General features: G+C 28.2%; 5 protein-coding genes across 10 annotated transcripts; 2 read left to right on the top strand and 3 right to left on the bottom strand.

Moving 5' to 3' along the window:
* Positions 1 to 1,462: 1,462 nt before the first annotated feature.
* On the bottom strand, positions 1,463 to 10,119 carry LOC122628335 (E3 ubiquitin-protein ligase MARCHF6). Of its 5 annotated transcripts, none has more exons than XM_043810549.1 (8): positions 6,365 to 6,643; positions 5,497 to 5,941; positions 5,167 to 5,406; positions 5,073 to 5,094; positions 4,632 to 4,996; positions 3,857 to 4,513; positions 3,316 to 3,769; positions 1,463 to 2,391 (listed from the first exon to the last, which is right to left on the bottom strand). In XM_043810549.1, the coding sequence occupies exons 2-8, from the start codon at positions 5,881 to 5,883 to the stop codon at positions 1,649 to 1,651; spliced, it is 2,868 nt and encodes a 955-aa protein (XP_043666484.1). In that variant the 5' UTR covers positions 5,884 to 5,941; positions 6,365 to 6,643; the 3' UTR covers positions 1,463 to 1,648. The 5 variants fall into 5 exon arrangements, with proteins under 5 accessions (XP_043666484.1, XP_043666485.1, XP_043666482.1 ...); XM_043810550.1 differs by having other exon boundaries at positions 4,632 to 4,945; XM_043810547.1 differs by lacking the exon at positions 6,365 to 6,643 and adding an exon at positions 10,000 to 10,119 and having other exon boundaries at positions 5,073 to 5,406.
* LOC122628336 (alpha- and gamma-adaptin-binding protein p34-like) lies at positions 7,162 to 8,687 on the top strand. 2 transcript variants are annotated; one of them, XM_043810552.1, is made up of 6 exons: positions 7,162 to 7,445; positions 7,541 to 7,710; positions 7,780 to 7,894; positions 7,965 to 8,120; positions 8,196 to 8,299; positions 8,386 to 8,581. In XM_043810552.1, the coding sequence occupies exons 1-6, from the start codon at positions 7,382 to 7,384 to the stop codon at positions 8,437 to 8,439; spliced, it is 663 nt and encodes a 220-aa protein (XP_043666487.1). In that variant the 5' UTR covers positions 7,162 to 7,381; the 3' UTR covers positions 8,440 to 8,581. The 2 variants fall into 2 exon arrangements, with proteins under 2 accessions (XP_043666487.1, XP_043666486.1); XM_043810551.1 differs by having other exon boundaries at positions 7,191 to 7,445; positions 8,196 to 8,312; positions 8,386 to 8,687.
* LOC122628338 (coiled-coil domain-containing protein 115-like) lies at positions 8,974 to 9,711 on the bottom strand. The gene has a single exon (XM_043810554.1). It carries the CDS (start codon positions 9,584 to 9,586, stop codon positions 9,092 to 9,094), a length of 495 nt encoding a protein of 164 aa, XP_043666489.1. The 5' UTR covers positions 9,587 to 9,711; the 3' UTR covers positions 8,974 to 9,091.
* Positions 10,120 to 10,358: 239 nt separating the features above from the next.
* Positions 10,359 to 11,781, top strand: LOC122628337 (MRG/MORF4L-binding protein). The gene is made up of 4 exons (XM_043810553.1): positions 10,359 to 10,500; positions 10,638 to 10,759; positions 10,891 to 11,251; positions 11,349 to 11,781. The coding sequence occupies exons 1-4, from the start codon at positions 10,395 to 10,397 to the stop codon at positions 11,501 to 11,503; spliced, it is 744 nt and encodes a 247-aa protein (XP_043666488.1). The 5' UTR covers positions 10,359 to 10,394; the 3' UTR covers positions 11,504 to 11,781.
* A 234-nt stretch (positions 11,782 to 12,015) lies between these two features.
* LOC122628340 (40S ribosomal protein S28) lies at positions 12,016 to 12,507 on the bottom strand. The gene has a single exon (XM_043810555.1). It carries the CDS (start codon positions 12,431 to 12,433, stop codon positions 12,236 to 12,238), a length of 198 nt encoding a protein of 65 aa, XP_043666490.1. The 5' UTR covers positions 12,434 to 12,507; the 3' UTR covers positions 12,016 to 12,235.
* Positions 12,508 to 12,667: the final 160 nt, after the last annotated feature.

Raw genomic sequence — 12,667 nt, 5'->3', positions numbered from 1 at the left:
GCTTCGATGTTCACTCCTCGGAATCCGAAACGAAACTGTTTCGATGAGAGTTAATGCCAACGAAAAGTTTGTTTTTATTTACGTAAATAAGCAATTACCACAGATTCAGAAATAACGCTCTTTAAATATTAGTTTCATTCTATTTTATATTTAATACGCGTTTCGTGAAATGAAATGTTTAAATTAATGTGTTATTGTTTAAATATTAATTTATTTTACTATTTTGATGTATCGAAATTTTAAATTAAGATTCTTTTATGTTTATCGCATATTATGTGCGATAAATCTAGGTATAAAATGTTTAAGTGAATATACTTTTGCTTAAATATTAGTTTATTATACACCATGTACATACATTATTTAAATAATCAATAAAATTATCGATTGTATAAATTATTGGATTTTAATCGTTTGGAAGGAGTAAATTTCGATGTTTACTTACAAAATTGCAAAAGAAAACTGATTAAATTAGTGTCAAAATCAGTCAATAGTTCTTTGTTATTAATATGAAATGCAGTCAAGGACTTCTAATTCAAAATTTAACTATATTATAATATTACATTAAAATTATTTTATATTTAACGCATGTTACGAGCTATGTGATATTTAAGAAAATATACTGAATTAATTATTATAAATTATTTTTATATAACTAATTGTTTTTCGCTTGTCCAAGTCGCTCAAATCCTTTTTTCTTCATTATATTATTTACATCTGGTTACTAACTGGGAACGATGAGACTAAAATTCGTATACTATTGAAAAGTATTAATTATTCAAGCTTAGTTGTATGAGAAAAGAGAACTGATATGTTTATTATTAAAAATACGAAAGATTATCAAATCGGAAACTATTAGCCATTGACGTACTTGTTTTGTTGATAGCAATTGGCTCCAATAAGTTAAATTTAAAAATTTGTATTTAACAATGAATGGAAGATGATAAACAACGTTAATATTTTTTACATTGAAGTCCTGATGATTATTAAATTAAATAAAAAATGTTCCATAATAATTGTAATTATTTTTAATATTTATAAGAAAAATATGAGAAGATAAATTTTTAATAATAATATTTTATTTTATTGGTTTACATGTTTTGTGAAAATATTGGACTCTTTTAATTTAATTTTCTTACAGAACACAAGTAAAAATAATAACCAATAGTTAAATTTAAATAGGTTAAATTTATCCATTTAATTTGATTATAATTATACTGAACTTTTAAATCCATTATCATAATTTAGAAGCATTTATGATAAATCATTTTATACCATGTCAGACATGGAAAATGTCATATTGCATTTTATTTTCAATCATCCACTTATTTCAAATTAATATGCAAGATTAAAAATTAAGTCAAAATAGAATTTTTCATAATCATATAATGATGAATAGTAATCAGTATAATTTTTTTCACGATACAAAATTTAGAAATATATGCATCCAACTCAAAAGCGATACGTTTAAATAACAATCTTTTTGATTTATTGAGTATCGCTTACATCAATAAATTATAATATTAGGAATTAAAGCATAGTTTACTTAACTTATCATCATATTCGTCATAATTAAACATGTTAAAGAATGTACATGAAGCTAATCCTAAGACTCCTTTCACCCTAAGTACAATAATATTTACTGATGGCGTTAGCTTGATCTTTGTGATTGCGGAGACTGCGGTTTATTGCGATGTTCATAATTTACAAGTCTCTGACCCACAAGATACTTGTCATTTTTAATATGTTCATATAATTTCTTAAATTGACGTATCTGAAAGCAAATGACTATACAAACCAAACTTACTAGAAGTAAGAAAGGGTACAAACGTCTAGCAATAAGTATCTGTGTTTGAAGATTGGTAACAAGCAGTGGCACTATTCCATAGGCCACTGCATAAGGAACAGCAAGGGCAAGACCAAAACAACATATAACTGGTGCTGCTAATTCTGTAATTATAAATCTTAAATCCATTTCTCTTATTCCTTCATTATATGCTCTTTCAATCGCTAAACGTATTCTCCAATCAGGGCCCATCATAGTCAGAGCAGTTGCTATTTTTGTATATAGAACTCCCAATGCCCAATCTTGCCATATAAAAGGAACTGGATTTTGTTCTAAAGGTACCCGCAATGGAACAACAACAACCAATTCAAGAAGAAGACCAAATAATAATGGAATAACACCAACAAGCAAAACAGATGCAACTAAAGCTTTCATTCCTAAAATAACCCAGTGCTTCACTCTATCAAGGATGGCCCTACGACCACGCGGTAGCCATGAAAATGCTAATGCCAAACCTCGTACTGCAACCCAACATATATATGTTCCACAGGCAACTGTATATAATTCGTGTACTCTTCCAAATAAAGCAGTCATACTTTCATTTCCATCTGTAACATAATAAATAATTTGTTAACAATTATTATATACAAAACTTTTTTAGAAAATATCAGATATTTAGCCATTTTGTTCAAAAAGTATTAGACAGGAAAAATACATTCATTTAAATCCCAATGTTAGATATAACATATAAGTTCTAAAGTAGTATTCTTAGTATTTCTGAAAAACTTCTTATGAAACAAAGTACAGACCATCGCATTTCGCATAATATTTTCTCTTAACTCAAGTCAGATTCCTTTTTTCGGTTCTAAGATAATGAATGTTTCCATTGTGACGACTACACCTTAATTTCCTGTGGTGCTTAGAAAATCGGGATCGCCGTTTGCTAGTCCTGAAAGACTTCCAGACGGAATTACTTCTACTCTATTGTTAACAGCTTAGGTACGAATTTCACAGACATTCTACACTTTCAAACTCTTTTCTCAACATGGAATATACTGATTTAATGTTTATTCCTACCTTATTTATAAGTTCTTGTAACATAACAGTCGTACATAACCAAAGTTCGTACTTGGTCCATAACCTTGTCGTTTCGGTTTGTTGAAGGCCTACCGGAACAAAATGCGCTGTTTGATGTGTAATCATTCTTAAAGCGATTATATCACTTCTTAAATCTTGTAATATGCTGCTCAAGTCGGTTTTTTATTTTATAAAAAATAAAAACCCGAAGAACACTCACCACACTTCCACACTCACGGGCTGACTGTCGACGACTAATGGTCTGCGAAAGCTAAAGAGTTCACGCATGCGCATAAGTCTCTACGTTCCCCTACCGGAGAAATTCCGTACTTCGTTTATTTACGCGGGAGAAATTAAAATCCAATACTTTTTGAACAGATCTTGTACACATATTCGATGCTTTTTATATATTAAATAATGATTAAAAATAATAAATATAATAAATATAAATTTACCAGATCCAATTAATGCAGGTGGCAATACAGGCGGTGATGGTGCAGGTGCTCCAACCATCCATACTGCCATTACTCTTCGTCCTAACCAAGCTGGAAGAGTCATAGCAATTAAACCAGCTATAACGAGTGAAATGCAAACACAAAATAGAAGACCAATCAAGCGAGCAGGAAACCATAGAGGTCTAATATATGGTTGGAAACCCGTTGGATTTTCTCTTTGCATTAGTGCTTGATGAGCTGCTCCCAAATCTGGATGTTGTGGTTCCTCGTGAACAGCTGGACCTGGTTCCTCCGCTTGATCACTTAATAGATATGATTGAAGATCTAGCATCCATGCAACAACTCGACACCATCCTCTAATAAGAGCTTTTAACCATGTGCGTGTATGAGACTGTTCCAAGAGTGCAGGAAGAATGACTTGTAGTAAAAGTAATTCTAAAGATAGCTCATTTACCTAATTTTAAATATAGAATATATTATTTAAATAATACCGATACAATTAGATTAATGTAAATGATATATTTTTTATGATTGATTTTACCTGAGCTTCGCTTTGAACAATGACTGTATATGGCAAAAATCCTGGCCAAGCCCATCTCAATAACTTTATTGGTAACCACAGCATTAATAAAATAGCTGTACCAAAAATTATTGCAGATGCAACAAGTCTTCGTACGTGTCTCAAAATTGGAAGATGTATCATCTCTTGTATTGGAGAAAAGTCCGGATCATTTAAATTTCTCAAAAACCAAAGTACTCCGGGTCGTAAAACTTCTCGTAAAAGGAGTATAAATGATGCAAAATAATATATGTAAATCATTCCTAATAACCAGTGAAGAAACATAGAAGTGCCAGGAGCAAGGCTAAATGAAGTTTCTCTATCTCGTAGTGTTGCATCAAACATTGCTAATGAGCATATGTCCAACCACCAGCCACAAACTAATGGAAGCACACCAATTTCAATTACCGACAATAGAGAAACTTTTACTATGACATAACAGAGTCCTAGAATTCTTTGAGATTGTTGAAAACCTAATAAGGCTGCAAGAGTGTGAAAAACGACTAAACACACTCCAATGACGCAATAACCACACAATGTAGTTACTAATCCTTCAAAATGAGAAGCTGCAGCATGTTCTTGTAATTTTAATCCTGCTATAGCAAAATGTCCAATATGATAAGGACAGAAAGCAAATACCTGAAATTACATCAAATTTTAATTTAAGAAAATAACAAAACTATAATAACGATAAATATACTTAAGTTTTACATTGAACGAATATTTTGCAAATAATAGAGTATCAACAAAAACTTACCATAATAAATAATGTATTTAAAGATACAACCCAGAAGACATGTTCTAAAAATACGAGTGATCCATCCAATCCTAATAGACGTTCCCAAGTTAATTCTTCTGCTGGTCTATCCCAGTCCATGGGATTCCAATTGGCTTCTTCTGCTTCTCCTTCACCTTGAACTTGTACTTGACCTCTCCAACCATCAGCAACTGCAGGATTTTGATGTTCAGCACCCACATTCAATTCTTCTCTATGAGGAATTTGTGGTTCTGCATCTCTTCTTAAACCTTCTATTTCTTCCATTCTGGCATCATTTATTAGGTTGTTATCCCCTAATTCATGATATAAAGGATGTGCTATATTTGCTTCTATATTTACTAAATCTAAGAGAAATGATTTTTTAAAAACTTTTTCTCAAATTTATTTATTCATATACAAATTTTAAAACAATTAAATTACCTTCCTGATTTGGTTCACCCTCCTGAGGTACAAGTGGATCATCAACAAAAGGTGGTACATTATTATTATCTTGAGCTTCTTGTTGTTGGTTTACCTGTTGTTCTTGAATTTGTTGAACTGCTGCTGCAGGTGCTACTTGTGGTGGATTATCAATTGGAGGTAAATGAATATTATCTCTTTCTAACCAATCTGGGCCGCCAGCATGTAAGATTTGTTCTCGTAACCATACCAAGCCAATGAATGCAAATAATGTACAAGTTACTACAAAGCAACCATGAAACACATCTGTTGATATATTTTCTGCAGATAGCATATCCATTGGTAACGACATTATCTAAAATTAAAACGTACAATTTAATTGTATAATGATAATAATATTACTGTTCTTTTTTTTATATGAATTATTACAGGAAATATCTCTTACTCTAACTAGATCAAGAGGTCCACTGAATAGAGCTCTATATGTCCGACAAGCTGTTAACGGAACAACTCCAAGCCATGCTATAGCTACTAAGGTATAATGTAGCCAATATTTTACAGCAGTGACAATACTTGAAAATAAACCACCAATAACGTCTCTTAATGGTAAACGTCGTGGCATGTCTGGACTATATATAGGTGTAAATGAAAAACGGTATCCACAGAGTTCGCAATATTCTTTTCGAGAATATCGCATCCACTGTACTAGACATTCTTGATGAATCCATTTAATACTACCAGTGCAAATACATGGATGAAAAAGAGGTCTATCTGCAAAACCTTCTGACCGGCAAACCCGGCAGATATCTGTACCTAACATGTCCTCCGTCATGTTTGGTTTAGAAACTTAGATATTGTATAAATAAACCGGTATATGTTGTATAATAATACTGTAAAAAAACAAGGATTAATTAAAGCAATTTATGTGTGTGTCCGTGTGTGTGTGTGCGCGCGCGCGCGCGCGGATGTGTATCGCGCGCACGCGCACGCACACATACAAAATGGTAATAATAGAGAAAGAACGAAAGATAATTGTTTTTAAAATCAATAAAAATAAGAAATTACAAGGCTTTTATTTGTAATTAATAAAATAATTTCGATACATCATATTATAATATCAACGAATATATGATGAATGAAATATTTAATGTACACGTCAAGATCTAAATATTCATTTAAAAAAAAAAGATACAAAATTTATTGCAGAATTATCTACTACACGTATATCAAAAGCTAATGCTTGTCGTGAATATATACACGTTGAATATATGATGTATCTTATTATTATTTATATTATATCGTGTATTACTTACATATATGTAGATAAAAATACTAAAAATCCAAAAATATTATGCAAAATATTGGAAGAAATGTCTATACTGCTATATGTAGTTTTCTTTTCTTGTAAGCATGACTACAATCTTGATAACATCAAAGTCACTATATCACTGAAAACTTTCTCTACATTTATATACAAATTTTTATAATTTCCTTGAAAAAATCGAAATATAAAATAAGGTTGTATATCTTCTTTATATGAATCACAATATAAAATTATACGATATTATATGTATGATATGATTTTCGCATTTACAAGAAAAGTTGAAAAATTCGTTTGCGTTGTCAATGCACCGAACGATTCAATCGAGCACTAGATTTAATAATTACTGCAAATCAATCAACAAGAATGCATATACGCACTAGACACGTTCACATATACAGATTCTTCTCGAAGTTACTGTCGCTAGTGTTCCTTCAAAGTGATTTGTAATGTTATGGCCGATTACGATTATTTCTGTTATTATATTATCAAAATGTTAAATCGGAACTAACGATATAATTATTGGCTTATAAAATAAAGAAAATTGATATTTAGAAAAATAATTTTTATACGCACTTTAATAATAAGTAATAAAGTATTAATTGTGAATTAATCGAGAAAAAATAATACTATATCAATTATCGAAGTTAAAATAAAAGTATTAACATCATGTAACTATAGTTATTTTTGACATGCAAAGGAAGTGAAGAAAGTTTTCTGGTTCAAAGTTTAATGAATTTCATGATTATTTATAGTATGTCGTTTCTATGTATAACAATTTGGTTAAATGAATTTATAAATAAGTTAATCGAATGTCGAATACATAATTATATTATTAAATTTTATGATATAAATGAAAGTTAAAATGATTTATAAACATTTACATTGTATTATAAAAAAATATTTTACCAAATAATCAAGTGTATTTTATGTTGCAAGTAGTAAATTGTCTAATACTTTGATTTATTTAAATAAATAATTTATTGGAAGAATACATTATATTGCAAAGATGGATCTTCCACGTATTTTGATTATAAGCACGGTAGGTGGTAAAGCTACTGATATTGCCAACAGTAAGTAATATATATATATATATACACATATTATTAGTTTTCTCTAATTTTTCTTTATATAGCACAAGTTGATCTTTAATATTAATTTAATATAGAAATAGGAGGGAAAAATATATCAAATCAAGAAGATATTGTATATTATCTTTGGGATATCAACAATAAATATTACACATCGCAGGTATTATTATGTGCAACAGAAAATCCATGTATCAACATACCAACAGAAGGAGTTGAAGCATTACTTATACATCATGATCCATTAGCTGTAAGATTTTAAGTTTTCATGGAGCCTTATAGGATCAATAAAATTATCAAAATGACCTGATTTTCTTAGGATAATGCAGAAAGAAATTTAGATCAATGGTCATCCTTAATTTCTTCCCTTTCTAAAGCTGATGTATTATTACTAACATGTAATATAATATCTAATATGGATATTAAAGACAAAGGTGAGAGTATATAAAATTATTTTTAAATTCACTGATATATTTTAATTTTTATCTTTGTAATGCATTACAGTAATTGCATGGTGTATAAATAAAAAATTTGAATTAGTTGAACTGCAACAAAATTCTATAGAAAAATTAGAATGTGATTCAGAACATAATACATATGGAATTGAAAGAATAATTGAAGCTTTACATGCACATACATGGCCAAATATTGTATTAAAAGGTACAATAATTATATTATATATATAATATATTTAAAATTGATTAGAATTTAATAATGTCTATGTACTTTTTATAGGAAAACCTTCTAATGTTGAAGAAACAGAACCAGATATAAGTCAAGTAGAAAAAAAATTAGAAAATATTCAATTAACACGTAATCCATCTGAACATCTTGATATAGAAAGTGTTCTTGGTAATATCTATATATTACTAAACTTTACAGTTATAGTATAATTAAACTAGAATATTTATTTAATGCTGTACAGATGGTCTTATGGGAGGTGAAGATGCAGATTTTGGTGAATTATTTAGTCAATTAATGGCTATGAAAGAACATGCAGCTTCTTTGCCTACAAATGAAAGACGTATAGCAGCAGAACAATTAGTCACTGCTTTTTGGAAGGCAATGGGTGGAGATCCATCAGAAATAGACGACTGAATTATTTATTACAATTTATGTGAATTAAGTAATATAATCAATATATGCATTTTAAAAATCTAAGAAAGTAATTGATGTAATATCGTAAAGAGTATTTCATAATATACAATTTTCTATTTATCAAGTCAATTATTGATGTTTTTATTTCGTCTATTTTGTGTTAAAAATATAATCAGAAAAGTAATGTTTTTCTTATAGTGCAAAAAATTTTATAATAGCATTCTTAAAATTTGATCTAAATACTGATTTTTTATAATGCTGTATTATGTAATTAATTGTAGCAAAAAAAAATATATTTGGTAAACATAATATCTATTTGGATATGTGAAAATATAATACTCATTAAATATTAAATTTTAATTTGTATAATTGCATATTTTTTGCAATTAAAATTAAATAAAAACATTCTTGCTTTTTTTTAAAGTTACATTGTTAATATTATTATAAAATATTAATATAAAATAAATTGTATATTAATAAAATTATGATTAAAACATACTATCAAACAATGCATTCATGTATTTTCAGCAGAACTATTCTGATTGTTTACAAAATGCATTTTTCAAAAGATATAAAGCTTTTAATTTATTTGCAATAGAATCCAATTCACAATGTATGTTTGCTATTTTTGTAGCAAGGTACACTGATTCTTGGAAACGTTTTTGAGCAGTTCTTAAATTTTGTGGAACTAGTACACCAAACCATTTTATAGGATTTTGAATATCTTCTCCAAATTCATTTTCTTCCTTTAGACTAATGTCAAAAGAAGATATTGTGTCCTCAGATTCTTTTATAAACTTAGATTCCAATTTAAATAAAGATGATATATTCTCCTTATTAACAGGTATTTGTAGGATACTAACATTCTCTTTACCCGAGATATATCTTGCTTTAGCCAATTCTATATATCCTGAACGAAGTAGCAATTCCATTTGAACATTTGTAGAAATCTTTTCTTCAATTAGTTCCAAGTTACGTAAAAAAAGTTTATCAATAGCATTGCATATGTCATCTATATTTTTCTGCATTTTGTTGAATATATATATATATATATATGTATGTATGTATCAATTATCTATAAATGTTTATTCTTTCTCTTAATCTTTATAATCTTTAAATATGTTTTATGTATATATGTATAATTAATGCAATATCTTCAATAATGTTAATTAAATGGAAAATATATAACATGTTAAGATTTTCGATAAATAGATAAATTTTACCTGAAATATAAGATATAATATAAATATCATATAATTGTTAATAAAACATAATTGTATAAAAGCGTATACATGTAAATACGGAACAAAATAAATATTGTTGCTTTTTTTAATGAAATAATTACACAAATGTTGGAAAATGCTCGATAATGATATAAACACACACACACACACACACACACATCATATATAACGATAAAAATAAACACTTGAATACATACCAAGAAATGTGACAATAACATATGCGACAAACTAACAATACTTTTGCAAATAATACTTCATAAATAATTTTATCACGTGCAAAAATAGGCGAGTTTTAATGTCATGTTATTATACTTTACACATTCATAACCAATAAGCTTCTAATATTTCCGTGGTGCAATAAATGCTTTTGTTTCTAAAAATTTCATGAAAATTATAATATAAAATGTTATAAAATTTAAACAATAACAAAAAAAAACTAATGAAATATGAATATTATTATAAACTTTTCAATTCGACAATAATTTGTCTTTTCATATATTTTATTTAGTGTTCGCCATAATACTGTAATCAACGGTGTGTTGTGTATGGAAAGTAGTGGGAAGTATAAATTGACAATTTAGTTTGTATTTTTATGATGGCTGTTAAAGAAAAATCTGGAGAATCTAATGATGATATAGAATGGAATGTAGAAAATGAAATTAATCTTTTTTTTGCTATGAATGGTCATAAACCAGTTGGTAAGCATAAATAAAGTGAAAATGAATAGAGGTTATATTTTGTTTACAAGTTGTTTTATAATTGTTATTCTGTGATTTGAACTTACATATGAATTTTTTTTATTAAATTTTTGTTACTTTTTTATATTTTTCTTTAGGTATTAATAAATACTTCCACATGGTGTGTATATGGGAAAAGTTTCGTGCCGCGATTCACAAAGATGTGTCATTGAAAGCAATTTGGGATCATTTAGAATCAATGTATGACCTTATGGCTCTAGTAAGTTATGGTACATAAATAAATAATTTAAAAACAATACATATAATATAATTATGCAAATATTATATCAAAATATTTAAAACTAACTTAAAGGGATTTATTTTTCAACAAATTTCCATTGATACAAATAGGATGATATGGAAGATTTGCCTTTCCCAAGCCATGAAATGGATTTTTCCCTTCCTGAATCAGAATATTTAGGGTCATTGAAATTAAGAAAAAAAGAAGAACCAGAAAGCAAATTAAAAGAACAAAGAGATAAATATAAAGAAATAAAAAAAGAAAAAGATATAAGGGAATCATTTAAAAAAGAAAGTATGTTACGTGATATCAAAGGGACCAAAGATCTTGAAAAAAAGAAAGAAGATATAAAAAAATATGTTAAGGAAATAGATTTAAAAAAAGATAAACTAAGAGATATGAAAGATTCAAGAAAAGAACATAAACTTTCTAAAAGCAGGTCTAAAGGGAAGGATGAGTTAGAAGAAATTGGTATGTTTTAACTTGTAAAATACTTTGAATTGTTTAATAATATTTTGTTTGATTTTGTAAATTTTATCATATATGCATTAATATTTTTTATTTTAAGCTTCAAATGGAAAAAAAGAACGTAAAGATTCTGACTCCAGCCGTGAAAGTTTGAAAAGAGGCCCAAAGAGACCAACTAGACAAAGTATGGATAGTTCATCTAAAGCTTCCCCTAGTCCACGTGATACACCACCATTGAAACGTCGAAGAATATAACAATACATGTTTTTATAAGATCACTTAAATATAGGATAAAAGATGCTCCTTCTTAATCTTCAGGTTAAAACACATGTTTTAATTGTAACTATACTTGAATAATTTTTTATAAACATTGCCTAAATTGTCATTTAATTTCTTTAGAAATTAAGATTTTTTATATTTGTTAGTTTGTAAAAATAGACTACTTTCATTTTTCTTTATAATTTGAATGTACTTATACTTGTAAGAAAGTTTTGATTTGTGTACTGTAAATACATTATTATCTTGTTTGTAAAGCAGTTGACTATTTCTATATTACCAAATATATAAATCTGCTTCCTAAAAAAATTGCTTTCTTAAGTTAATACTTCTGATTAAAATAATATCATACAATTTGATACCAATATAAAATGAAACATGTTACAGACATTTTCATATTATTATATCTTTTTAGATTATACGACTTATTAACCTTATACGCTAAAAATTAAAGTATATAGAATAAGAAATGAAAATAAAAAGTCTTTATATCAGGCGATTACCAGACAAGTTTTATTATAGAAGCCATAGTTATGAATGTTGTTGAACATACAATTTGACTGATCCGAGTCATTGTATTTTTTTCCAGCAGTGATTATGATTGATTTCTTCCAGTGACAGTTGGATTAATAATCCACTTCAAAAGGAGAATTGGAATGATGAGATATAATAAATGGTAATCCTCTTAATATTTTTAAAAGATAAAATGCCTTATCGTAGTCTTCTTGCTTCTCTCTCAGATTCTAGCAAGGTTAGGAGGTCGCCTTCACGTACCGGTCCTTTTACATTTCTGATAATTTGTCGGTTTTGTTCTCCAAGGAATTCTACCTTTACTTGTGTACATTGTCCTTGTGAACCAGTACGGCCCAATACTTTGATAACACGTGCCAATACTACAGGTTTATCCATGTTTCTTTCACGTGGTTTCGACGGATCTACGTGAAGACGCTTTACGAAAGAGGAAGAAACGTTTCTGCTTTTCGATTAAATAGTTAAGATGGAAGTTTCCGTTTAACATCTAAAGTTTCGTTCTTATGAAGCGATTGTAACCAATGATAATACACGGAAGTTATAAAGAATTTTGATTGGTTAATACCTTAGCGGCCATTTTTTATTTCATTTAAGTGAAATACATTTATCTAA

The sequence above is a fragment of the Vespula pensylvanica genome, chromosome 4 (genome assembly GCF_014466175.1).
Source record: "Vespula pensylvanica isolate Volc-1 chromosome 4, ASM1446617v1, whole genome shotgun sequence".
Taxonomy (NCBI): Eukaryota; Metazoa; Arthropoda; class Insecta; order Hymenoptera; family Vespidae; genus Vespula; species Vespula pensylvanica.
This window is presented reverse-complemented; position numbering and strand designations above follow the sequence as displayed.

What these genes read in the sequence shown, in the direction of transcription:
- LOC122628336 (XM_043810551.1), top strand. Translation starts at nt 7,382, where the DNA reads ATGGATCTTCCACGTATTTTGATTATAAGCACGGTAGGTGGTAAAGCT. An exon ending in TACATCATGATCCATTAGCT is followed by an intron (nt 7,711 to 7,779) that starts GTAAGATTTTAA and finishes TGATTTTCTTAG; the next exon opens with GATAATGCAGAAAGAAATTT. An exon ending in GCCAAATATTGTATTAAAAG is followed by an intron (nt 8,121 to 8,195) that starts GTACAATAATTA and finishes TACTTTTTATAG; the next exon opens with GAAAACCTTCTAATGTTGAA.
- LOC122628337 (XM_043810553.1), top strand. Translation starts at nt 10,395, where the DNA reads ATGATGGCTGTTAAAGAAAAATCTGGAGAATCTAATGATGATATAGAA. An exon ending in GAATGGTCATAAACCAGTTG is followed by an intron (nt 10,501 to 10,637) that starts GTAAGCATAAAT and finishes ATTTTTCTTTAG; the next exon opens with GTATTAATAAATACTTCCAC. An exon ending in TGTATGACCTTATGGCTCTA is followed by an intron (nt 10,760 to 10,890) that starts GTAAGTTATGGT and finishes TGATACAAATAG; the next exon opens with GATGATATGGAAGATTTGCC.
- LOC122628340 (XM_043810555.1), bottom strand. Translation starts at nt 12,433, where the DNA reads ATGGATAAACCTGTAGTATTGGCACGTGTTATCAAAGTATTGGGCCGT.
- LOC122628338 (XM_043810554.1), bottom strand. Translation starts at nt 9,586, where the DNA reads ATGCAGAAAAATATAGATGACATATGCAATGCTATTGATAAACTTTTT.
- LOC122628335 (XM_043810547.1), bottom strand. Translation starts at nt 5,883, where the DNA reads ATGACGGAGGACATGTTAGGTACAGATATCTGCCGGGTTTGCCGGTCA. An exon ending in GACCTCTTGATCTAGTTAGA is followed by an intron (nt 5,407 to 5,496) that starts GTAAGAGATATT and finishes TTTTAATTTTAG; the next exon opens with ATAATGTCGTTACCAATGGA. An exon ending in TTGTTCAAAGCGAAGCTCAG is followed by an intron (nt 3,770 to 3,856) that starts GTAAAATCAATC and finishes ATTTAAAATTAG; the next exon opens with GTAAATGAGCTATCTTTAGA.